The sequence below is a fragment of the Eutrema salsugineum genome, unplaced genomic scaffold, assembly GCF_000478725.1.
Source record: "Eutrema salsugineum unplaced genomic scaffold, Eutsalg1_0 scaffold_13, whole genome shotgun sequence".
Lineage (NCBI taxonomy): Eukaryota > Viridiplantae > Streptophyta > Magnoliopsida > Brassicales > Brassicaceae > Eutrema > Eutrema salsugineum.
The window spans coordinates 6365235-6390002 of NW_006256885.1; the positions used below are offsets into that span (position 1 = coordinate 6365235).

General features: G+C 38.7%; 8 protein-coding genes across 9 annotated transcripts; 2 read left to right on the forward strand and 6 right to left on the reverse strand.

Moving 5' to 3' along the window:
- Positions 1 to 59: 59 nt before the first annotated feature.
- On the reverse strand, positions 60 to 3143 carry LOC112088946 (monodehydroascorbate reductase 2). The gene is given in 9 exon segments (XM_024159507.1): positions 60 to 149; positions 151 to 243; positions 245 to 295; positions 297 to 408; positions 2574 to 2593; positions 2683 to 2826; positions 2907 to 2930; positions 2932 to 3026; positions 3128 to 3143. Coding segments are annotated over 9 exon segments (645 nt in total).
- A 75-nt stretch (positions 3144 to 3218) lies between these two features.
- On the reverse strand, positions 3219 to 4481 carry LOC18024112. The gene is made up of 3 exons (XM_006407566.2): positions 4255 to 4481; positions 3565 to 3643; positions 3219 to 3453 (listed from the first exon to the last, which is right to left on the reverse strand). Exons 1-3 carry the CDS (start codon positions 4404 to 4406, stop codon positions 3388 to 3390), a joined length of 297 nt encoding a protein of 98 aa, XP_006407629.1. The 5' UTR covers positions 4407 to 4481; the 3' UTR covers positions 3219 to 3387.
- Positions 4482 to 4766: 285 nt separating this feature from the next.
- LOC18024113 (F-box protein At5g49610) lies at positions 4767 to 6366 on the forward strand. Of its 2 annotated transcripts, none has more exons than XM_024159163.1 (3): positions 4767 to 4809; positions 4921 to 6087; positions 6184 to 6366. In XM_024159163.1, the coding sequence occupies exons 2-3, from the start codon at positions 4935 to 4937 to the stop codon at positions 6204 to 6206; spliced, it is 1176 nt and encodes a 391-aa protein (XP_024014931.1). In that variant the 5' UTR covers positions 4767 to 4809; positions 4921 to 4934; the 3' UTR covers positions 6207 to 6366. The 2 variants fall into 2 exon arrangements, with proteins under 2 accessions (XP_024014931.1, XP_006407630.2); XM_006407567.2 differs by lacking the exon at positions 4767 to 4809 and adding an exon at positions 4818 to 4829.
- Positions 6367 to 6794: 428 nt separating this feature from the next.
- Positions 6795 to 9569, forward strand: LOC18024114. Its single transcript, XM_006407568.2, has one exon. The coding sequence runs from the start codon at positions 6990 to 6992 to the stop codon at positions 9339 to 9341; it is 2352 nt and encodes a 783-aa protein (XP_006407631.1). The 5' UTR covers positions 6795 to 6989; the 3' UTR covers positions 9342 to 9569.
- Positions 9570 to 9950: 381 nt separating this feature from the next.
- LOC18024115 (cell division control protein 48 homolog A) lies at positions 9951 to 13602 on the reverse strand. Its single transcript, XM_006407569.2, has 8 exons — positions 13445 to 13602; positions 13128 to 13290; positions 12649 to 12877; positions 11740 to 12506; positions 11429 to 11650; positions 11271 to 11342; positions 10541 to 11185; positions 9951 to 10443 (listed from the first exon to the last, which is right to left on the reverse strand). The coding sequence occupies exons 1-8, from the start codon at positions 13471 to 13473 to the stop codon at positions 10141 to 10143; spliced, it is 2430 nt and encodes an 809-aa protein (XP_006407632.1). The 5' UTR covers positions 13474 to 13602; the 3' UTR covers positions 9951 to 10140.
- A 731-nt stretch (positions 13603 to 14333) lies between these two features.
- LOC18024116 (serine/threonine-protein kinase PCRK1) lies at positions 14334 to 16754 on the reverse strand. The gene is made up of 5 exons (XM_006407570.2): positions 16515 to 16754; positions 15723 to 16135; positions 15371 to 15631; positions 15165 to 15287; positions 14334 to 15081 (listed from the first exon to the last, which is right to left on the reverse strand). The coding sequence occupies exons 2-5, from the start codon at positions 16098 to 16100 to the stop codon at positions 14563 to 14565; spliced, it is 1281 nt and encodes a 426-aa protein (XP_006407633.1). The 5' UTR covers positions 16101 to 16135; positions 16515 to 16754; the 3' UTR covers positions 14334 to 14562.
- Positions 16755 to 18646: 1892 nt separating this feature from the next.
- LOC18024117 (adenosine kinase 1) lies at positions 18647 to 21577 on the reverse strand. Its single transcript, XM_006407571.2, has 12 exons — positions 21392 to 21577; positions 21220 to 21273; positions 20809 to 20855; positions 20685 to 20716; positions 20494 to 20595; positions 20315 to 20382; positions 20143 to 20219; positions 19924 to 20021; positions 19748 to 19818; positions 19566 to 19632; positions 19300 to 19483; positions 18647 to 19009 (listed from the first exon to the last, which is right to left on the reverse strand). Exons 1-12 carry the CDS (start codon positions 21481 to 21483, stop codon positions 18867 to 18869), a joined length of 1035 nt encoding a protein of 344 aa, XP_006407634.1. The 5' UTR covers positions 21484 to 21577; the 3' UTR covers positions 18647 to 18866.
- Positions 21578 to 22225: 648 nt separating this feature from the next.
- LOC18024118 (isocitrate dehydrogenase [NAD] catalytic subunit 6, mitochondrial) lies at positions 22226 to 24699 on the reverse strand. Its single transcript, XM_006407572.2, has 7 exons — positions 24468 to 24699; positions 23970 to 24290; positions 23720 to 23881; positions 23557 to 23631; positions 23241 to 23350; positions 23082 to 23154; positions 22226 to 22700 (listed from the first exon to the last, which is right to left on the reverse strand). The coding sequence occupies exons 1-7, from the start codon at positions 24657 to 24659 to the stop codon at positions 22509 to 22511; spliced, it is 1125 nt and encodes a 374-aa protein (XP_006407635.1). The 5' UTR covers positions 24660 to 24699; the 3' UTR covers positions 22226 to 22508.
- Positions 24700 to 24768: the final 69 nt, after the last annotated feature.

A 24768-nucleotide genomic window follows, 5' to 3' on the forward strand; every position in this document is an offset into this window, starting at 1 on the left:
TTAATTAGATCCTAGACATGCTAAACATTTTTGATCAAAAAAAGAATATTAATAATCTTCTAGAGATATATATTGAGAATACTTTTGCACAACATATATTGAATCCGGGAGGAAACCACAACCCTATTTCTATTTACCCTTGATCCAATAATTAAATAGCAACTCATCAACATTGGACAACACCTCAAGGCTACCAACTGAAGGTTGTGTTCGTGCAACTCTAGCAATGACCTTGTTCTCTTCCATGCACAACTCCTCCTCCTAGAAATGCTCGCATCACTTTTCCCCTTTTTAGCCCAATAAGTCCCAAACTTTGGCTTTGTAGATTTCAGACTGTTGTCTCCATAGAATTGCCACGAGAGATCAAAGGCTCGAGAGTGGAAAACGGGAAAATATTTTAGGGTATTTCTCCAACAAATTTAGATTCAAGAAACTGGAACTGATTTACACTTTTAGTAGTTTTAGTAGATGCAATTAAGTAGTGAAAACATAAGTGAAATTAATGATTAATAGTTTAGGTTATTATAGAATAAGCATGCTTTAATTTAGAATTTATGCCTTGAACCAAAAAAAAACAAAGCATTAAGTATATGTACATAATAATACTAAGAGAACAACTAAGCACCCGTATGAATATGATGTGTTCTGACATCTTAATATTCAGACGTCTTAATAAATAGTATGCGGAAATATTTACATGTAATGATGAAAACTCAGAGAATATGGGTATTAAGGAGAGAAATCTTATTCTGATGGCATCAAAGAATATCATTAAATGAATCGAGGGCAATGGTTTATCTATTTAAGAAGGTAAAAGGTGTTCTAGTTGATATCCTTCAAAAACAAAAACAAACAAACAAAAAAAAATGTGGAAGAAGACTGTTAAAACAGTTAGCAAAAGTGTTGTCTCCCGTTCTATTACCAGCGCCGGACCTCAGAAGTGGTGGGTTCATCCTTTTCAAGGGAACAAGGCCTGCCGCCGCCGCTGGGACTAAAATTAAAACAAGAAAATATATCCATAAGAACCGTAAGAACAAGAAAATTATGGATAATTACTCCAAGTATAACATAATAAACAAGTATAATTTAATAATATAACTAAAATAGAGTCAGTTGTAAGTTTTTTAAACAATTAGAAACAAAACAAAATAGTCATGCGAATTTTGTTCATTTGTCCAAATTTACTAAATTTTGATCATTTGTCCAAATTTACTAAATTTTGATAATTTAATCATTTTAAAGTACTAATATTCCAAAGTACTAGTAGAAAAGATATGCTATTTCAATCAATATAATATATATGATTAAATACTCGAATTATATTCCTCTACTAACCAAACTTGTTAAAAATATTTAAAGTAACTAATTAATAGAAAAGAGACGTATTTAGTTTCAATCAATATATTATCAAATGCTCGAACTATATTACTCAACTAATCAAACATGTTTCTTAATTTAATTTAGTTCCAATGTGTTTAGAAGGTCAAAAAATATCGCCCACATGCATCTCTATATATAATCGCCATCTGAAATTCAGCAGTAACTAAAAAAATAGCGTTAAATGAAAAAACATTAATTTATAACTTAACTTAATTCTAGCTACTGTTGTATTGAGTCGATTATTTTTCGTTTTACATTAGATTTAGATTGTTGTTATACACTTCTTAGAGTCCCAATGTTTTTTTTGAATAGTCACATTGGAATAAATGACATGCAATATAAAACATACGATGCGGATAACATTTGATATTAATGAAAGTACTCATTTGAAAAAAAGTAACACTGAAGCAACATTCCATGCAAGAAAAGAAAGTAAATCACAAAAATATAAAATAAATATGTATGGTTAAGAAAAAATAATACAATACATGAAAGTTATGAAAATGGATTTGTGAGGCCCATCTCTTGAGTAACAAAAGCAAACAAGCACAATAAATATGTACATGCGTCGATTATGTAATTGATTCAAAGTCAACAAGGCACTGAAATAAATCGATAAAAATATATCCATTATGTACTCATTTGACGTTAAACATATTGTCACTAAGTTAATTAGATGGCGTCGGACGATGTTAAGCCGGATTGAGAAGCCAATAGACGTTTACTTTCATATAAACGTCGTTAAAAGCCATATAATTACAAGTATAACCTAATTAGATATCCAAGAGCCTAAAAAAAAGAAAGTTGAAATATGTCCCAATAATTAGTTTTGCATCTCTCAATATTTAATTTGGACTGAAAAGAAAGGTTGGGAACCGGAGAAACCTGCCCACACTCATCACTAAAATCACTTCCGTGTATTAGTTACACTGCCCATAGCCACTACGCATCCATAAGAAGTAAGAAATTTTGTAACGTTACACCGAATGACTTAATGTTTCTTCAAAAATGGTACAGAAAACTTTATAAATTGTCAATTTAGACCACCTGAAGAGAACCAACGAAACGATCAGTCCTCTAATTGGTGACTCGCGTGGGAGATTTTATAGCAAAAGTACAAGTAGTGGGATACTTTTAGAAAGTGCACAGAAATATTAGGGTGTTTCTAAAGTTTTATTCCCACAGAAAGAAACTTGACACATTTTTCTTGAGTCTACAAACAAATGGAAAGAATTGATTTCCAAGGAAGTGGATGAGAGTATTTAAAGCAGATCACATCGAAGTTGCTTATAACTAATGAACGTATCCGCCGCCAATAACCACGACTTTTCTCTTCTTCTTTGTCTCCATAGTCAACGCGAGCTGATCAACATCCTTGATATCTCTTGGGTATAATATATTCTTAGCATTTGCATCTTGGACACCAAATGCTGAAATTCTTACACACTGCAAATGGATTCTTGACATGAGTTTCCAGAATAATTTTAGCCAGCAAAAAGGTCGACAGAGGAAGAGAATGTGCTCACGGTAGAGCCAGTTGCAACTATCAAAAGTTTGCTATCTGAAGATTTTTCCATCGCTACTGACAAGACTCTTCGAAGCAAGATCTGCTTCGACGATTTCTGTGCTTAAGATCAACTCAATACCTATAGATTAATTAAGGGAAAAATTGGAACATTGTGAGGTGTGAAAACGCCTAAGACCCACAAGCGTTTTGAGTGGAATCATTTAAATATTTTGTTATCACATTCAAAGCAGGCCATTGAGCGCATTTGCCTCTGTTCCCCAGTTCCACCACATTACATAGTTCTTTGCAAGATTTATATTGGCTCCATAAAATGAGAATTGAGAACGATGCACTTAGAAAAGCAAAGCTTGAAGTTAAGTAAAATTACAAGGACAACAATGTTTTCCAATCCATAACATAACATAGACACGGTTCTGGTTCCACGACTATTATTTGCTGTTTTCTCCTGTGGTTCTCAAGTCAGCGCAACACAGAGGCTTCTATGGGAAGTAGACAGGCCAGTTGTAGTAATACGAGTCCCTGACTTCTTTCGGTATCTTATTCCACTGAGTAACAAAGAGAAGAAGGAAGCAAAATCAACTTGTAAACCAAACAAAACGTTTATATGTTGATTGAAAAAAACAGTCTCAGTTAATGTTGGGGGGTAAAGTGCGAACCTTGAATTCGTAAGGCTGCTTCTTTGCCCTTGCTTTTTTCCAGTGGTGCTGCTCAAAGAGCATCCACTTGTCATGGTAACTGCAAATTATCGAGTATTATGAGAGAAGCGCAAGACTTTTTGGATACTTATCTATAGATGAAACGCAAAGTGGAGAAACGTGCTTAATCAACTATACAAGACCGTACAAAACAATGGAAACATACCCATTCTCGTCGTGTATCAAATCATATAACAAAACAAGTTAAGTTACAGCAGCCCATAGGACCAACAAGACTCCCTCTAACCTGGAGCATAGCTATGAAATTGCGCTTTGATCGATATAATGTAGCAGCAAGAAAAGAAATCCAAGAGCTAAACCAAACAAATCAAGAGCTAAATCGGATTGGAAACTCAAGGCACATGAACTAGATGAGAGCCTATGAAGTTACAGCCCATAGGACCAACACGGCTTCCTCAAAACTGGAGTCTAGCTATGAAATTGTGCAGTAACCGATATAATGTAGGAGCAACAGCAGAAATCAAAGAGTTAAACCAAACAAATCATGAGCTAAACCGGACTGGGAGCTCAAGGCACATGAACTAGAAACCAAATTCGGAACACTTGCATTTTCGGAGAGAAATCAAACACAGAAACACCAGAAGCCCCCAAATTTTGACTTCGATTAATCAAGAGAGAGAGAAGAATTACTTGAACTGGTTGGAGAGCTGCCACATGTAAGGATTGAACCAGGTGAGAGCGGAGAAGGCAGCGGAACCAATCCAAATGTTGACGAACCGATCAGCATCTGCGTGCGGCACTCCTGGATCTCCCCTGTACGCATTTCCAAAGTACTTCTCCATTTCTTCTCCCTCTCCCTCTCTCCGTCGCTCTCTGTATTATATCTATCTTCTCCGGCGATTTCTGGATAATAAAAAGGGCCTTCCTTCTACTCTTCTTCTGTTTGGTAACAGAGATATTAATATCCTGTCTCACGATCGGATACGAAATGTTGGGTTTAGGATCAATACCTTCTTCGGCCACGTAAAGACGAAGCGAAACGACACGAAGCCCACCGTTTTTAGCTACGTGGCCGAGCAGAAAAAAAAAAAACCAAAGGTGTGTCAAGGCCGAAATATGACACCGTTTTGGGGAAACAAAATTAAAGAAGAAGAAATGGGACTTTCTTCTTTTAGTATATAATCCACCATTAATCCCACAATTAAACCTTGAAATGATCGATTCCCTAATCTGTTTCTGAGAGAGGTGAGAGAGGAAATTGCTCTGTAACGATCTCATCTATCGATCAAGTGATTCACCTTTTGTTACATTTTCGCTTTGATGAGCTAATCGATGTTGTTTTTGTTGATTTGACAGAGCAATAGAAGAAAATGAGGAAAAAAAACAAGATGGCCGAAACTAAAGCACAACGTCTCAGGTCAGTGAGAGCAGCGACATTGGCCGATGTAGAAGGAGCAGATACTGCCTTTATCAACATCTTATCTCGTCTGCCCGTAAAATCCATCTTGTCATTTCGAACCGTAAGCAAGCACTGGTACGATTCAATCAGGAACAAGTTCTTCGCTAAACAGCAGCTCACGATCTCAAGGGACAAGCCCTGTTTCATCGCATGTCCACGCGTGGGTACGATGATGAAACTGTATTCCATGGAGCCAGGGAGTTTCAGAAAACGTCACTTGATCACGCTTGATCCCGATGACAGAAACGATCAAGACATCATGTACATGGTATCTTCCTTCAACGGGCTAATCTGCTGTATTAATGACAACGATGTGTCGGGAAACGACGACTTCTATGATCTGCAGATACGGATAATCAATCCTTGTACCAGAGAAATTTTCCTTCTTCCCCAAGGTACACCGTCTTTTCGTTTTGAGCCAGCTATTGGAGTAGCTTATGGCACTGGTAACAATCTTGACTACAAAGTGTTTCGCTTCTTTTGCCCTGGAGATAAAGAAAGGTTTTTTGAATGTGAGGTTTATCATTCTGGAACTGGGGTTTGGAAAAACATTGGATCTGTGCCATGTATCCCTATGTATTCTCATTTCAGCCCATTTAGATCTTCTCATGTCTTTGTTGGAGGAAAGATCTATTGGCTGTCTTCTTTAGATGAACCAGGGGAAATACTCTCTGTCGATTTTGAAGGGATATTCTCTGTTATTCAGCTGCCTATATATCAAGGTGATCACAAGGAAGAAGATGGAATAACAGAAGGAAGTTACTTGATAAACTATCAGGGAGATCTGTCAATTGTTATTCTACATCCAGAGGACATCGATATATGGATTTGGGAAAAGAACTGTGAAAACTATAGTTGGGAACATAAATGTCGAGTTAAATCTCCTTTCAGTGACGATGATTTGGTTTTAAGCATAAGTTCATTGAAAAACCATATTTCATACGTGACTGAGAGAAAATGGTGTTACTATAATATGGATACAAGAAGATGGAAGAAAGGAAAGACTGATTATGCTCGATTTATGAAAACATCTATGTTTCCTTTTACCGAGAGCCTCCTTCCATGTAAGTTCTATATATATATGGTTGTCCCTTAAAAAAAAGAATCATTATTTATTGTTTGGTTACTAATCGGTTTTGATGTGTTGTTTCTTGAATCAGGCAACTGCAGTGGGGAGTTGTAGAAGGAAAATCATAAAAATATGTTTGTTCTTTTGGTGTGATGGAATGATCGTGACTTGTGTGTTTCTGTCAGAAACTTTCTTGTTGTTTAATAAAATGCATGTAATGTTTCGAACCAAAATGGAGCTTTGTAAAATTTTGATAGATTTTGGACCAGTAAAGATTTTCAGCTTCCTGACTTCTAGATGTTGTTCAATCTGGATTTGTTTCAGACTTTCTTTTCAAGACCCGTATCGATTCTCAAACAGGAGAAGTAGATAAACCTATACAAACTGGAATTGTTTGGAACTAATTCGTATAAGATCACCCAGAGCTTACCCGAGTCAAGAAGCTTCAACTCGAAATCAAACAGTGACAAGACAGATGCTCTGTCTCAATTGGCTATGAGGTAAATCACAGTCTGAAACTGGTTGTGAGATTCAAAAGTGTGTTGCTTTATCTTCTCCGGCGATTTCTGGACAATAAAAAACAGCTTTTGTTTGGTACCCGAGCTTGTAATATCCTGGGTTTGTCCCACTATAGTATAGGATATGAAAAATAGGGGTCAATTTAGAAATACAGTTTATTCGGGTCACATTTTCCGAATATCCAACAGTTGATTCCTTCACTAGAGGAAGCGAAAACGACACGAAACCCGTCGTTTTTGTCTACGTGGCCCAGCAGTTTTGGGAAGAACAAGAGAAGATGGCAAGTGACCTCTAAATAAAAAGATCAGATTTTTTTCGTTTTGATTATTCATCGTCTTCCCCGATTTAGGGTTTTCTGGGCATTGGGTTATTAAAATTATGAGAGGCGGTGGCAAGAGAAGATCAAACGGTGGTGGTTCTGGGAAGAGCAAGTCCAGATCTCCGAGAACGAAATCTAATTCGGCGGCGGGGTCTTCGTCTGGTGGTCGTCGCCGACGTACTAATAGTACTCTGTTTGTGGAAGGAGGTATTCTCTCCGATTTCCGGCGAGATCCTACTTTCTCTACGCCATCTCGAGGAGGAAGCTCTTTTGGAAAGGGACCGAAACCCAGAAGCTCAGATCGTACAAAAGCTTCTGCTTCCACCAGTGATCCGAGGAGATGCAGTGGTCGAGTTTATGGTTATCAGTATCCTTCCATGGATTTTGAGGAGGGATTGGAGCGAACCTCACGCGTTGAAGGTGATCAGATGGTTGGATCAAATCAAATGTTGTTGGGGAAGACAGGGCCGACTCAAATTGTTGCATTTCTGGATCAAACGCCTTCTTCATCGAATGGTAAGGTAAATTATGATTACGAATACGAACCGAGTTTCGTTTTGGGTGGTGAATCTCATAGAGGATTGGGATTTTGTGATGATTCTGATGCTGCACCAAGTTGTAGCATTTCCGCTTCAAAGGCCCTGGGAGATCAAGGAGGTTCAACTTTTGGTTCATTTTCGGCTAAAGATGAAACTGGTGATGAGGCTGCTGCAAGTGAACAAGATGAAGCGATGCCTGATGTTGTGAAACCATCGAAGAGGAATTCAGGTTTCATTTCTATAGGAGGGATGAAATTATACACTGAAGATATATCTGATGAAGAGAGTGATGGAGAAGAAGGCATAAATGGTGAAGATGAATCTGGAGATGAAGGCAGCACTGGATCCTCTGAGCAAGGTGAAGAGACTGGATCATCTGAGAGCGAAAGCTCATTAGACATGTTTGGAAGTGGTTCTGAGATTGATGACGATGTTGCAAAGGATTACTTGGAAGGTATTGGTGGCAGTGAGAATATGTTGGATGCTCACTGGTTAGCAGAAGAGTCTTTGGATAAATTGGATTTGTCAAGTGGTGACAGTTCCTCAAGTTATTCTTCTGATGACAAAAAGACAGGAAAGTTGACTGGTTTTGCTCTACAAAAAGCATCAATGGAATATGGTAAGAAGAAATTGACAAGAAGTCGTTCCTCGGGGCATGGTAAGGCTGCTCATCCATTGACAATGGATGACCTTATGTTTGTGAAGGATCCAAGAGGTCTATCGGGGAAGAAGAGTAAGAAGAAACAGGTGACCAAGTTTCTTCCCCAGTCTTGGCCTTCAGGGGCCCAAAAGAGCAAGAATTCCCGTAGGTTTCCTGGTGAGAAGAAGAAACACCGCAAAGAATATATTGCTGTGAAGCGTCGTGAGAGAATGCTGCAGCGTGGTGTTGATCTTGCTGATATAAACTCTAAACTAGAGCGGATGGTTCTGGAAAACACGGACATGCACTGTTTTCAGCGTATGCATAACCGAGATTGTTCTCAGGTAAGAAGATTAGCAGATGTATACCGCTTATCAAGTAGCTGCACGGGTTCTGGAAAGAAAAGCTTTGTGACGGTGACCCGAACGTACCAGACATGTTTGCCATCCGCGAGTGATAAAATTCGCATTGAGAAGCTAATAGGAGCAGGAGATGAGCAAGATGATTTCGCTGTAAGTCGAGGGGTAAAAGTGAAATCTGGCAGTTCAGATAGGAAGAAAGTAAAAGACTCAGCGAAAAAGCGAATATCTAGAGAAGAACGGGAGAGAAACAAAAGCAGCAGCGGGAAGAAGACTTCATATGCCGAGCAACCTGTATCATTTGTGTCAAGTGGTGTAATCGATTCTGAGATTGCTGTTGCAAAGACCTCTTCTGATGACAGAGACGCAAAACAGGTGGCTGAAACTACTCCGGGAGCCACTAATGGAGCATATATTGGAGCATTCGAGGTACACACCAAAGGCTTTGGATCCAAAATGATGGCTAAAATGGGATTCATAGAAGGAGGCGGTCTAGGAAAAGATGGTAAGGGAATTGCACAGCCAATAGAAGCTGTTCAACGTCCGAAATCACTTGGTTTAGGTCTTGATTTCCCCATTAACAGTGAAGACCCGAGTCCATCAAGCAATAACGCTAAGAGGAACAAACCTTCTTCCTCTGGAAAACATGTGAAACGCATCTCCCATGAAAGTGGTGGTGCCTCTGGTTCAGCAAGAATTAGAGACAAAAGATTGGGAGCATTTGAGCAGCATACAACAGGTTTTGGCTCGAGGATGATGGCGAGAATGGGTTTTGTCGAAGGCTCGGGTTTGGGAAGAGATTCACAAGGCATAGTCAATCCGCTGTTCGCTGTCAGACGTCCTAAAGCACGTGGATTAGGCGCCGAAGGTTAAGGATTTAACGGTCAATGTTTGGAACAAGAACACTGATACTCATTTTTATGTTCATCTTCAATCGTTCAGTATGTGGCTAGTAATTTTCAGTTATGGTTTGAGACTTGGGGAGCAGCTTTGTTGTTATCTTAGCATCAATGTTGTTAATTAATAAACAAATCCTTTCGTTTAGACAGACTTGTGATGTTTGCCAAAAAAAAAAAAAGACAGACTTGTGATAATTACTTTGATTTTGGTGATAAGAGTTGTCAGTAATAATGTTGATTTTGCATCTCTCCTCCTCTAACAAACACATTCCCATAAATTTTTCGCTAAAAATGCGATTGTGCAAATTTCTGTCTAAAATGCAACTGCACATTTTTCCATTATGATGATGATGATGCCATACCATACTAATTCCAAATGCGAAAATAAGGGAAATTTCATACTACTGTTCGTAGTAGTCTTCTAGTCATCATTGTTAAGAATGCCAATGGGCACGTTAGTTATACTTCCTATTTAGTTAAAGGTGATGAAAATATCAAGCAAGTAGTCAAGATCCCCTAGAACTATAAAAAGAAAAATGACAATAAAGACTACAGAATAGGATAGCTTCTAGCCCTTTAGTAATGAATGAACAAGAGGAGTGAAGAACATTGATTAAAAGTTACCAACATGACTGATTCCGAATACTTTATAAAACGATAAAACCACAAGGAAAGGATCAGTATCACTTTCCTAGTCATCCAACAGTAGAGAATTCGATTTAAAACTTCTTAAATTTGAAAAAAAAAAAAAAAGGATGTGATAAATTTGATCATCAGTTGTAGAGATCATCATCGTCCGCGGCAGCAGCTGCAGATGTGGCAAAAGGATCAGCGACTCCAGTGGTTGCGCCCGAACCAGCAGTATTCTCGAACCTGAACTCAGAACCGAACCCTCGAGACTGCTGCAGCGTCTGAGCAAAGGCTTGGTATTTCCTGATGTCTGCATCACTCACACTCCTGCGCGCATACTTCATCGACTCCTCAAAGTGTGCAGCTTTGATCTCTGACACTTCATCCTCTCCATCTTCCTCCATCGCCTCTGGGTTCTCGCTCCTCCTCTTCTCCTTTTCAATGTCCTGCAAACAAAAACCAAAGAGCTCAATTTAGAGATTCAAGACTCTTAGCATAATTCTGATTAGAGAGATTTACAAAGCCTTAATAGTGATCTCTGACCTTCTCGATGTTTTCTCTGATGGCGTACTTGCAAGCTCTCTGGCAAATCTCAGTGATATCAGCACCACTGAATCCCTGTGTGTACTTAGCGAGTGCATTGATGTCTACATCTTTGGCAACAGGAGATTTCCTCAAGCAGGCCTTGAAGATATTGAGACGCGAATCCTCGTCTGGTAGTGGAATGTAAATGAGCTGGTCGAGCCTTCCTGGACGGAGAAGAGCCGCATCGATAATGTCGGGTCTGTTGGTTGCTCCAATGATGAAGACGGTTTTCTTAGCGTTCATGCCATCCATCTCAGTCAAAAGCTGGTTCAGGACTCTATCTGCTGCACCGCCACCATCGCCACCGCTTCCGCTTCCTCTCTGAGTCGCAATGGAGTCAAGCTCATCAAAGAAGAGAACACATGGAGCGGACTGACGGGCCTTGTCAAAGATTTCACGGACATTCGCTTCACTCTCTCCAAACCACATAGTAAGAAGCTCAGGACCTTTGACACTGATGAAGTTTGCTTGGCACTCGTTGGCTATAGCTTTGGCCAAAAGGGTTTTACCACATCCAGGAGGACCGTAGAAAAGGACTCCCTTTGATGGAGACATCCCGAATTTTTCAAACTTCTCTGGGTGCTCAACCGGGTATTGGACAGTCTGCAATTAAAAAAAAAAATGCACAGCTTAAGCTTAGCTTACAATTAATGAACAAATCCAGGTAAGAATGGAAAGAGCAATTTACCTCCTGGAGCTCTCTCTTGACATTCTCAAGACCTCCAATATCATCCCAAGAGACATTGGGAACCTCCACAACCTGCAAAGAGAGGAAATTTTGAAATTAGACTAAAGTAAAATTACAGGTTTCGTTCTTGAAATAAGTGCAGCACTGTCAATACTCACAGTTTCACGAAGTGCAGATGGGTTGCTGTTCCCAAGAGCAGTGTGGAAGTGTTCATTGGTCACTGCCATAGAATTCAGAATTTCGGCATCTATGGAGTCATCTTCCAAATCAATCACATCCATCTTCTCCCTGATGCATTGCAGGGCGGCTTCTGTGCACAGGGCTGCAAGATCAGCACCGACATAACCGTGTGTGTCCTTTGAGATCCTCTCAAGATCCACCTGGAAACGAAAAACCACAAGAAAAAATTAGCTTCAAAAAACATTACACTTAACCAAAAAAAAGAGGTAAAACTAGAATTAGAAATTACATCTTCAGCAAGCTTCATGTTCTTTGTGTGGATCCTGAGTACTTCAAGACGTCCAATTTCGTCAGGAACCCCGATATCAATCTCCCTATCAAATCTTCCAAACCGTCTCAAAGCTGGGTCAATACTGTTAGGGCGATTGGTTGCTCCCATGACAATAACATGAGCACGCGATTTAAGCCCATCCATTAGTGTAAGGAGTTGAGACACAATCCTCCGCTCAACCTCTCCGTTTGTCTTCTCCCTTTTGGGTGCGATAGAGTCAATCTCATCGATGAATATGATCGAAGGAGCGTTTTTCTCAGCCTCCTCAAATGCTTTCCTGAGGTTGCTCTCACTCTCACCAGCCAGTTTGGACATGATCTCAGGTCCATTAATACAGAAGAAAAAGGCACCGGTTTCATTTGCCACAGCACGAGCAATCAAAGTCTTTCCAGACCCAGGAGGTCCATAGAGCAGAATTCCCTTTGGTGGCTTAACACCAATGGACTTGAATAGTTGCGGATGCCTCAAGGGAAGCTCAACAAGTTCCCTAATCTGAGCCATCTGTTTCCTGACACCACCAACATCATCATAACCTACTTCATCTAGTCTTTCTTCATCCTCTCTCTTCACTGGCTCACCCTCACAGAAAATCTCCGTGTCTGGAGCAACAACACAGTACTCAGCAGGATCTGTCTCTATAACTTTGAACTCCACACTCCTCATTCCTCCTCTGACTAGGAAGAGATCACCCTTCCTCACGGGGCGGTATGCCTCCAGAAAATAAGCTGTTGAAAAACATTGAAATTTTGTTCAGAAATCACTCCAAACCCATAAACAATATATCTCAAATCAAACAAGAACCCCAAAAAGAAAAATCAAAACTTGCATAGTTGGAATGACATCTAAATAACACAAAAGCCAACATACGTTTCAGGTAAGCATCAAAGAGGTTTCCAGTCACGCCTTCAACGGTATCATCGACTGGCAAGATGTGCACACGCTTTCCGTACTTAACATCTGGGCATTGGTGAACCGAAATGACATCTCCCAATCTAACCCTCAAGTTAGATCTGACGACTTTGTTCATTCTGATCTTTGGCTCCTCACATGATTCGTCAGCAAGAGCAATGCAAACAGTGTCCTTCCGCTTCTTACCCTGAAAGAAAAAGCCAAACTAAATAAGATCTCACAAAAACCAACAACAAAAAATCAGTCATCAAGACAGCATCAGTACAATACTATCATTCGATACTCAAGAAAGCAAGTCTCCTACGATCATAAATCACTGATTTTTAAAACCCTAATATATGTAGAACCACAGAAGAATCCAATCAGCCAAGCATGGGAAACCAACCATTCGATAACACAATCAAAAGAGAGCCCAAACGAAAAAAAGCAAAGCCAACCTTGATGAGAATGGTATCACCACGGAAGAGCTGGAGCTTTTCCATTGTGGCAGGGTGCAGAGATACGACGGAGTTATCATCGTTGATGGCCTCATCGACAACGAGTCTGTTCGGTGACTTCTTCCTCTCCAGAATAGCAGTACTGAAATCTTTCTTCGGTTTCCTGTAACAATACAAAGAACAACAGTAAAAAGGAATAAGCTTCAACTTTAGACACAAGATCAACCAAAAACCCTAGCCCCGAAATCGGAAACCCAAACTTTAAAAGATCGGAAATTCCCGATCGGAAAACCACAATCGGAGATCTGGGTACTTACGAGTCTGAAGATTCAGCTGGGGTTGACATAATGGATTTGAGATTAGCGAGAAATTTCCCTCAGAAAATCTAAGAAAGTTGAGAGCTTTTAGTTTTCCCTTAGGTTCTCTGAGAGATCGATTGTGATAATGGGATCTGAAAGAGCAGAGATTTTCACATATTAATAATATCTCTATGTTTCTTGTTGGAAAAGAGAACTATACTTTATTTTCCTTTTTTTTTCTTTCCTTTTTCTAAACTTCTTAGTAATATCAAAACGACCCCTAGCGTTCCCTTTTTTGCCAATTTACACCCTAATTGTGTTCTGTGCGAAAACAACTCGAATTCTCTTCAAAATGTACAATTTTCCCCAATTGTGTAATTTTGTGTTAATTTCTTTGTATGTTCCTTTATTTTTCCTTTTTCTTCATTGGCCTCCTGTATTCTCCAAAAAAAAACCAATGCAAAGAAAGTGAATGGAATCAAGAGTGTTTCTTCTTATCAAGCATACTCTTATTCTTCTTCGTTTTTCTTTCGTTAGAGCTTCATATCTTTTTTTTTTTAGAGCTTCATATCACATTTGAGACGATTATAAAACAAACTTTAAAACAAAATTTATAAAACAAGTTGAGGGCGTGTAACAAATAAATTGAATTCATTTATACTATGTATTATGTGGAAAATATATGGAACAATACTTACTTAATACACTTACATTTTTTTTCTACAGAAAATTACCAAACAACACAAAGAATAGCATTTTCCTACCTATCGGCTAATATTCCTTTTCCAACTACTACTCCCAAATTTTAGTAGTCCTCTCCCCTCTTTTTTCACCACATTTTAAGAAACCCACAATCCACAAATATACACGTAAGCACGAGTATTTATGTGCTGAAGACTCATCAGACTTGGAACAAAACTCTGATAAGCTATATACATATCTTGGTAATTCAGCTGTGGTTACAACTTACAATCATGGAAACATCGAATTATATCATTTATCATCTTACAATCTTCATATATAAATATGTATATATATATATATATGAGCTTGATCTTGATCTCACCCAAATCTTTCAGCTTTTCAATCTCCATAAGGCTTTTTCTTTTCATGAGAAGAGGTTGAATCTAAAGCAATCAACAAGCTCGTATTGTCTTTGGGTTCCATAACTTGCCAAACCAACCTCCTTCGCCGCCACCATTGTTCCTCGTCTCTAAGACCCTCTTCTTTTTCCCACCCGCGTCTCTAGAAGTCTCTAGACTCTTCAGCGGAACTAGCTGCGGATTAATACCGCTCCCTGAAGGAGCTTCCACAATCTTGGTCACCATCTCCAACACTTCACTCATCTTAGGACGTGCCTTTGGGTTCCTAACCAAACATCTGTTGGCCACAACTGCTAGCTTCTGAACTGATTTGAGAGGGTACTTCCCTTCGAGCCTTGGGTCTAATATGAGCTTGAACTTCCTCGTGTCGGATAGATAAGGTCTCACCCATTCTAGAAGCTTCTGCTCTCCCTTTGGTTTGTTTCTGTCTACTGGTCGCCTCCCTGTGATGAGCTCATAGATGAACACACCATAACCCCACACATCGCTTTTGGATGTGAGACGGCCGGTGTGGATGTATTCAGGAGCTGCATAACCCATTGTACCTACGACCTAATGAACCCGAAGAAACCAGTTAAAAATCATAAGTGTTTCTCCAAAATCTTGCAACCAAAAGAAGTGAATGCAGAGCTTACATCGGTAGAAACATGGGTTAGTCCTTCAGATGGACCTAAACGAGCCAAACCGAAATCCGAGAGCTTTGCTTTCCAGTCTTCATCCAAAAGAATGTTTGAGGACTTGAAATCGCGGAATATTATCTGTATAACAATGGATCAAAGTCACTAAAGAAAGAAAGAGTGAGATCAGTTCAAGTCATAGCGTAGCAGAGGCATGACATTACCTGAAACTCCATTTGTTCGTGCAGGTATGTTAAACCACGAGCTGCATCTTGAGCGATTCTCAATCTGAGATCCCAGGTAAGGACCGTGAGTGAACGTGGAGATAAGTGGAATTCAACGCTTCGGTTAGGCATGTATTCATAAACCAAAAGCCGTTGGATCCCACGTTCATCATCTTCTGCACAATAACCAAGCAACTTCACCAAGTTTGAATGCTCAACCACCCCGAGGAAGTTAACTTCTGTAACCCATTCCTTATGCCCCTGCAAGAAATGAGATAACCAGAGTTAGCCCTGTGGTGTAACTAACAAATTCTTGAGAACAAGACTAGAAGAAGAAAAAAAAGAGTCTTGCCTGTAAACCTCTTTTACCGAGCTGCTTAACCGCGACTTCGATTTTAATTGACGGGTCTTCTAAGTCCCTCACTGTTCCTCTGTAGACACAACCGAAACCGCCTTCTCCAATCATAACAGACCGGCTAAAGTTCTTTGTTGCAGACTTGAGATCAGTAATGCTGAACTCTCTGAGGTTACTTGCTCTAGTAGACATTGTAGGGTACGAGTTCTTCCTCCCCATGGATGACTCGGTGCTCGTGGCAGAGGCATCTCGAGAGTTGAACTCTGACCCGCTTCGGTTTATGTCGTGGTCAGAGAAGTTAGAGGTCAGTGAGACCGACTTAGGGGTCTTCTGGTCGTCTTTCTTGTCCCCTCCAGAGAACAAGAAACACTTCATTGTCGAGAAGAAATTATACCACCGAGGTTTCTCCACTGCAGGAACATAAAAGAAAACTCTGATCATGTAACATATATATGCAACCAGAACATCAAAACCATTTGAGTTTGTTGGAGCATTTGATCAAACAATTAATCTTCAAAATTAAGCATTTCCACAATTGAGTCTATCTTCCAAGTACTTAACAGAGTAAAAAGAAAAATATTTCAGTGATCATTCGAATTTCGAACTTTACATTCAAAAGATCAAAAGGTCGAGAGGAGTTCCTACAGATCCAAAAAAAAATCTAGGATCTTAAAGCTAGAAGTAATCGACTTTCGCAAGTTGAAACCTATACTCTAAAACCCAACAGCGACATAAAAAACTCTGACTAAAGTGAACAAGCATAAAAAGCAGAAGATGGTTACAACTCACCTTTGAATTGATTCTGTAAACAGAAAAATTAAAACTTTGTCAGAAGAAGATGAAATTTAATCGCCAGAAGGGAAGGATGATTGTGATTATTTGAAATGGGTCATGATAAAAGACGAAGAGATTTGAGGAAAGATGTGCAGAGATTTTTAAGAAGCAAAGCTTCGAAGAAGAGGAGAGGACGAAGAAGATGAAGAAGAAGAAGTCGTCACACGGCAAATAAAAAACAAGTCTTTGCAGATAGCCAAGTCAGCAAAAGAACAAGGAACTGAGAGTTTAGACAAACAAAACGAAATTGATTGTAATTATTGTACACACCAAAAAGAAAAAGAATATCTATTTTTATTAGAAAAAGAACTGTGAAAAAAAATTAAAACGTTCTTTGTTTCTGTTGACTTGTTCAAGGGTAAGGTGCTTGAAAACAGTAGCAGTAGCCAATAGAGCAGTGAATGTGATCGCTTTTGTACAAGAGTTTATTGAGTAGTAAATGGTTATCAAAAACAAGCTATAAAGAAAATTTAGCTCTTTTAGGTGAATCCGCCGATGGTGGTTTCCAAAGTCCTTTCTACATACCAAATGTATATATAAAAAAATATACTATAATTTTGCATTGTTTATGCCAACAAGAATGATTCTCTTTTAATCTTATTATTATTTATATAATTTATAAGTTATCAAAGAGAATTGCAATGGGGAAATTAGTGAAAGGGTATACTTAACTTGGGTCACCTAGGAGGAGATTTCCCAAATCTTCTTGGAACCTTGATTACATGAATTTAACGACAAAGTTTAGCATTTTCACACAAAAAAATCAATTAAAGAAATCATCGGTTTCGATTTCCGATTGATATATTGGTTTCTTAAAATTTGGTTTTGGTAAATTGTACCACTTTGTTGGGGTGGGCTACCTTAAACATTGGTAACTGAACCTATTTATATCATCATTATACAGATACTAACACAAGTTTGTCGTGTTGCTTACACTAAGTGGGTCAGTTTAAAGTTCGGTTTGATCCCGGTTTTATATCTTCTACACACAATTTTGTTTTTGAATAACGTCTTATACTCTTAAATGTTGCGACTTCACCTACAAATGAAATTTTATGCATCTTCCACTCAAATGTTGCGACTTCACCTACCAATGTATGATACAACTATAATATCATGTTAAAGTGGATCAATCATGACCCTTGCCAATTTAACTTCTCATTAGTTAGGGCAGTTTCGAAGTTTTTTGACAAAAGCTTAATTAAACTTTGCCCATTTCTGTAAATCATGATTTTGTAAATCTAATGTATCTGTATTCGATCCATATTTTACATTTAAAGTATGGTAGGAATGTATTACAAAATTTTATATCTTGCTTTTACGTATTTCTAAGAGTTTCAACTACTCCCTCATAATGTTTTAGAAATTTCACTCTTATTAAGAAATAATAAATATGTATTACTTTCAGTTATTTTTTTATCTTTTCACTTTTTAAATTTTTTTTTCACACACTTATTAAATGCTCTATAACCATTATGAACGAATTTTAATTTATCACTTGATATTTATTAGTTTGTTTACACATAAACATTTATTACTTCAAAATAATTAAATAAAATATGTTATTAAATCATTCTTGTAAAATGTAATAGCATTAAATACTTCCAAAACATCATCTATTTTGGAATAAAGAAAAATCTTAAAACATCATCTATTCTGGAACAGAGGAATAGTTTTGAATTGGGTACAAATATTCTAGTTTGATTGTATACGAGAAAAAAAAAAGAATGTAGAAGAGAAGTCAAAAGTCAAAGTTATTGGATCCATATTGGTCAAAGTCAACAGAATTTAACAAGTCATATTTGGCCCTACGGTAAGACTCCTACCCTACTAGTACTTATCATAAACGAGAGAAAGTTGTCGTATCCATCAATTCATTCGATAGAAATTGTCTTATGTACACCGACGCAAAAGATTCTACGAACTTTGTATATATTTTTTTTTTTTGGAACCGTACGAACTTTGTATAGCATAGTCATTGGAAACGTTTAACCGAAACAAATTGAATTCGGTTAAATGAGTTTTTAATTCATTCATGAAATTATTCTGGTTTTCATACCATTTTCAGACATAAACATTCGGTTATATCATACTGGGCATATAGTATAGTGATAATTTTATTAAGTAATAAAATTCTGATTGAAAAAGGGGTAATAACAAAAAGAAGCCAACAAGAACACCTCCACAGCTCAAAGCCTCAAAAGGTGATAGAAGCAATGATGTTTATTTGGGACGTATAATATAAGCCAAAATCTCAACAATCGGGGATAAAACTAAAAGGATGATTTGAGAGAATTTTAGTTTTTTTTAGTTGAAGTCTGGTTTCTCAGGGTAAGTGCAGCCAGACCTTTGGATCACCACGTTTGAAGCGTAGCATCCCGCCCTCACGCACTCCTCAATCGCCTTTCCATGCACCAGCTGTGAAAGAAACCCTCCCACAAACGCATCACCTATGAACACAAAAAAAGATAGTTAAACCATTGGTACTGGTTAACTTGAGACTGAAACCAAATGTATGATGATCTTTGTCATTACAATCTGGCGCAGCAAACGGTTTGGCAAATGAGTGGCTTATATCATCAAAACAATAATAAGCTTTTGAAAAGAAATTCAGAGGCTCAACTCTTTTAGCTATAAGTCCTACTATGTGTAGCCTAGGGATGTATGTACCAGATTAGAGCTGTTGTTTGTTAGTTAGAGAGCAGAGCAGTAAATGAGAGCTGGGTTCTTAATCAAATACCTGCGCCGTTGGTGTCAACGAGCTTCTCCTTGGGGAGAGGGATGACTGGGTACTTCTTCACCTTTCCATCCTCAGCAACAACCACAGGATCTGCGCCTTGTGTAATCACAGTAGTCCTCTTGTATGTTCCGGTGGCTTTGGGCAACTGGGAGATCTTGATGGCTATTTGCTCAACATCATCGGTCTATACAAAAAAAAAATATAAGCAAACATATTACTAAACTGTCTTTGTTCAAACCAAAAACAAGGTGAAACTTTGGCATTACCTCCCAGCCGTGAACCCTGGAGAAGGTTCTTGCCTCGGTCTCATTGCCAAAAACGTAGTCCATGTACCTGGTCGGAGCAAGACATTAGATGCATGCAGGAGTCGTGCTTTTCAGTATATCGCCATGATTTATTACTTTACTTTAGCAAACTATAAGATAGAATAGTATTAGGTTTTGCTTACGGTAGGCACTTCTCCTGAACGTCTTTGAAGAATTCACAGATGAATGGAGCAGAAAGGTTCATCGTGAACACCTGTCAGATACGTGAGCATGTCAGGATCTTTCGTATTAAAGACATACTGTTCGGGGAGAAAGATCAGTGAGCGTTGGTTTTCGTGAAGGATCATATCTTGTTTACCTTGTTGTTTGCAGCGGCATGTTCACGTACCAGCTGAATGGATTCTGGTGATACCGTAAGGAAGAACCCAGCAATGTAGTAGAACTTGGCCTTCTCAACTGCCAAAGGAAAAAAAAAGATCTATGTCTCACAAATATCTCAGACAACTCTGACATGTGAAACTATCCAGTCCCGGAAAGCAAACTTTGATACAAAAGGTCGGTAAAGATGAGTTTTTACCCAGAGCCCAGTTCTCAGGCTTCTTTAGGTGTTCAACCTTGTAACAATTTGCAGCAGAAAGATTTGCGATAAGAGACCTGCGAAAAGGGAACCATCCCTCAATACAACTCAACAGAAGGAGATATTTTTAAGTTAAATCAGAAGCAGACATAGAGAATGATTCTCCACTGACCTTTCTCCACCCATAACACAGACACCGCAAGTTCCGGTAGGTGTTGACTCATCTTCGTAATAGTGGACCTGGATATAGAATAACAGCAGATTTTAACAGGCTTCTATTTCATGACCTTTTGGAGTGGACTTAAATCAGAACCAAAAACCAACATTAAAAAAAAAATTAAGTAGACTCACATTGACACCAGCTGCTGTAGCATCCTTCTTCATTGCCTCACCGTATTTGTCCTTTCCAATGGATCCCATGTAACTGGTTGCCCCAGGGATTTGAAGCATCCACTGCAGAAATCAAAGATATCATTTGTTTAGCAAAAAAAAGTAGTAACTTTAAAAGCAAGTATGCAGAATAAGGCGTAATCATCCTTTACCTGGGCCACTTTAATTGAGTTCTGGGTAGCACCTGAAAGCCGAACGAATTAAGAAGATATCAGAATCCTGCGAATGCACATTAACACCACCACATGTCCAATAAGAGAGCAAAAGATGAATTACCTCCAGCGATGTATTCGACATTGAACTTCTTGCTCATTTCATCGTACCTAAGAAAAAAAATTTCCATTTTCATGTAAATTCCGAGTAACAAGATATCTAACGATGAGTTGGTGAAGAAAAAAATAGTCACAGTCATATCAAACACAACTATGAAGAGAAGCTATTTTCTTTATCTGTATCACTGAAGGCTGAGGAAAAAATCAAAAGACTTAGACGAACTTGTATATAGTGTTCGAAACAGGACTTATCCAGATTCCATTTTACATACCCACAACGATTACAGAACAAAGTAATGTCCTAATTAAGACTTGTTTTGCAACATTGATTTGATAATTTCAAATGGAAGCTATTTCGGAGCATTTGAGTGGAGCTTATTCAAATCCAATTTAGATGAAGAAAAGTGATCCTTACATGGGCAAATGTTTGTCCTCCGCGAGAATCGCATTGTTCAACTTGATGTCGTATCTGTCACGATTCCAAAGGAAAACATTAAGAAATCAGAGGAACCCAGAAGAATATAGTTACACAAACAATCCAGATCCGAACGAAAACAAAAGAGAAGGATCCGAGCGAGGAAGCTTACTTGTTGAGGAACTCTTGGTCGACGACGGCAGAGACGTCGAGGAGTGGGTTTCCCATGCCCAAGAGGATTCCATCGAAATCAGAGGAAGCCATGGATTGAGATGATGTAAGGATTTCGAGAAGAGAGAAAGAGGAAAGAAAAGAGACGCAGATCTGGTGGTAATGGAGGCTCGAATGTTTTGGTCAGTGGGAGAGTGTGTTTAATATTAGGTGAAAACCAAAGATAGATTTTACTTCAGTAAAATACAGTTAGTATTTATAAATATAATATTTTAAACATGTATGGATTAATTACAGTAGATTTTAAGGTCACAATCCCACCAACCAACTTGAAACAATAATCAACGTACGTTGAAACTCTGATTGATCCCGCAAGTACACTGTTCAAACTATGAACGAGGAGGAAGAGATAAAAATCAGTTGTCGGTGGCATTGATAAGTCATAAATCATCCACGTTGTGTAGTTTCCACATTCAAGTTTTCACTTTAAATGGTTTCAGAGTGGTAAGTTTGTAAGACTTTTACTGTGACAATTCCTTCTTAGGTCAGGTGAAGGTAGTTTGGTCTGATATGTTTTTGCTCCCTCTTGTGGATTTTACAGCTTAATTCCGTAAGAAAATTACCTTTTTCTGTTTCAATCTATGTGGTTGGATCATGAACTTTCTGAAAACAGGAGTTTTGAATTTGAGGTAAAGATTAATAAAATAACAAAAACAATTCCAAAATTTCTAAAAGAGACATCTCAACTGGAATCATCCACGATATGGTCGAAAAATGGACGATGTTATTATTGTTGAAGATTCACAGAGGATTAGAGTACAAAAATGCCAAACAATTCAGGCAAGATACAATATGTAAAATGTGTTTAACAAAACAACCTTTCGATGAATTCTTCAAAACATCTATATCCTTCATGTGTTATGAACCTTAAGGCAGAGGTAAATTTCTGTGCAAGAACTCAAAATGTAAAGAAAAACAAAAATCATGAGAAAAGCCAATGTCGGCTTTGTTTCTTCTCATAAAAAGATGATCAGAAAGACAGAGAGAAAAAAACGTGTGAGAAACAAGAAGGAAAGATCCAATGGCGAATGACTAAAGAACTGCGATTTTAGAGGTGTTTAGAGATGATCGCAGATTGCTTTTGTAAAGTCTGTTGTGGTTGAGGTACCTCCGAGATCAGCGGTTCTATACTTTCCCTCAGCTATTGTGTTGATGATGGCACTGTGGATTTGCTCTGCTTGTTTGTTGAGCTTCAGGTGCCGCAACATCATCACTCCACTCAGAAGCAAAGCTGTCGGGTTCGCCAGGTTCTACACAACACCAGGTCAAACAAGAACAAAAAAATTTGGATCATAAGCTAGGGATTGAATCAAGTTCTCTTGTGCAGAGATGTTTGCAGTGGATGCATAGACGAGACTCGTTAACCCCTAATGCTAGGTTGGAAAGTTATTAACATCATTCAAGTATTACAAGCATGAGGATCCAACAAGAAGTTTCTGCAATAGAAACTAGACAATGAAACTCTAAGCATATAAAATATTCTACCACGAAAACGCATGGAAAAGGGAGATTAAGAAACTTCTCTCAAGAGCAAGCAACTTATATCATACTTGGTATTTAGAGTAACAGTCAGATTGAGTTACTTAAATTTGAATGTATCATACAAAGTTAGAATGATGATAACATCTAACCTTTCCAGCAATATCAGGTGCAGAGCCGTGAACGGCTTCAGCAAGGGCAATACCATCCTCCCCGATATTACAACTGCAGCAAAAGATAACAATAGCTTAAGATAATTGCCTCATTGTCATGATAGAATATATTCTTAGAGATGAAAGAACAAACGTTACCTTGGAGTCAATCCTAGTCCCCCAACTAGTCCGGCACACAAATCGCTGATAATATCTCCATAGAGATTTGGCATCACCAAGACATCAAAAAGTGCAGGATTTTTCACAAGCTGCCGGAATTAAGAATATCAAATTCAAACACATATTCCACAATACAAGAATGCATTTTGTTCTATAAGTAAAAAAATAGTGGAAAAATCCGACTCAAGTACAAGTTGCTGGGAAACCTAACTCTAAATCAGCAAAATTTTAACTATGAGATTGACCTTTACACAATTCAGAACAAAGGGTAAGGAAAGAGCATGTTGTAGCTTACCATCATACAGCAATTGTCAATAACAACCTGCTCGTATTCTATCTCAGGATACTTCTCAGCAACCTCATCACAGCACTGAAAAACAGGAAGCAAATGAAACCTTATTTTCAGAACAACCCTTTGTTCTGAAAAAAAAAAATGACATTGTTCAACAAGAGCAGACCTGCAGGAAAAGACCATCAGTTTTCTGCATAATGTTGGCTTTGTGAATTGCAGAAACTTTCTTCCTTCCGTGAGTCTTGGCATAGAGAAAGGCATACTCCGCAACTCTCATACTCGCCTTCCGGGTAATAATTTTAAGACTTTCCACCACACCCTTAACGACCTAGCAAATCAAAATGGAAAATTATCAGAAAGGTTCTTAAAAGGATCCTAAATATAAACCCACTCAAATGATGGAGCAACAGACCAACCTGGTGTTCAAGCCCACTGTACTCTCCTTCAGTGTTTTCACGGATGGTAATGAGATCAACGTCATCATAACGAGTTTTGTACCCAGGAAGGCTGTAGCAAGGCCTCACATTGGCATACAAATTCAGCTCTTTTCTAAGAGTAAGGTTCAGAGAGCGATGACCCTTTCCAATCGGCGTTGCCATTGGTCCTTTCAAGCCAACCTTTCTATCGAGCACAGATTGAAGACTTTCCCATGTCAAGAAACTATTGGTTCTAGGATCTATTTCAGTACCAACAAAGTGCTCGTCCCATTCAATGGCCACATCAGCGGCAGTAAACACCTGGATCACCATAAAGGACAAACATTTTTAAAGAGACATCAACAATCAGCTTACAGAAACAAAATTCTGAGAAACTCAAATATTAAAATCATCACATAAGAAACGCGATCAATACATCTTCTGTTCCCAGGATACACATGAACGAAAACAAGTAGAAAGCAGATTAGGATAAGGCACCTGTTTGACAGATTCGGCGATCTCGGGACCGATCCCATCGCCAGGGAAGAGAGTTGCTTTGATCGGAGTGGTGGAGGAGGAGAGAGCCCTAACAGCGGAAATGAGCGCACCGGAGCTAGAACTCGAAGTCCCGAGAATCTGGCTCGATCGGTTACCGATCAGCCGTCTCGCGAGAAATGCTGCCATGGTCATCGCTTCCAGCCTCAGAAGGACGCAGAGAGAGAGAGAGACAGAGGAGACTTTTTGATGCTTTGGACCAGAAAAGTTACATTTTTATACTTTATTCTCTCCAGAGGAGAAG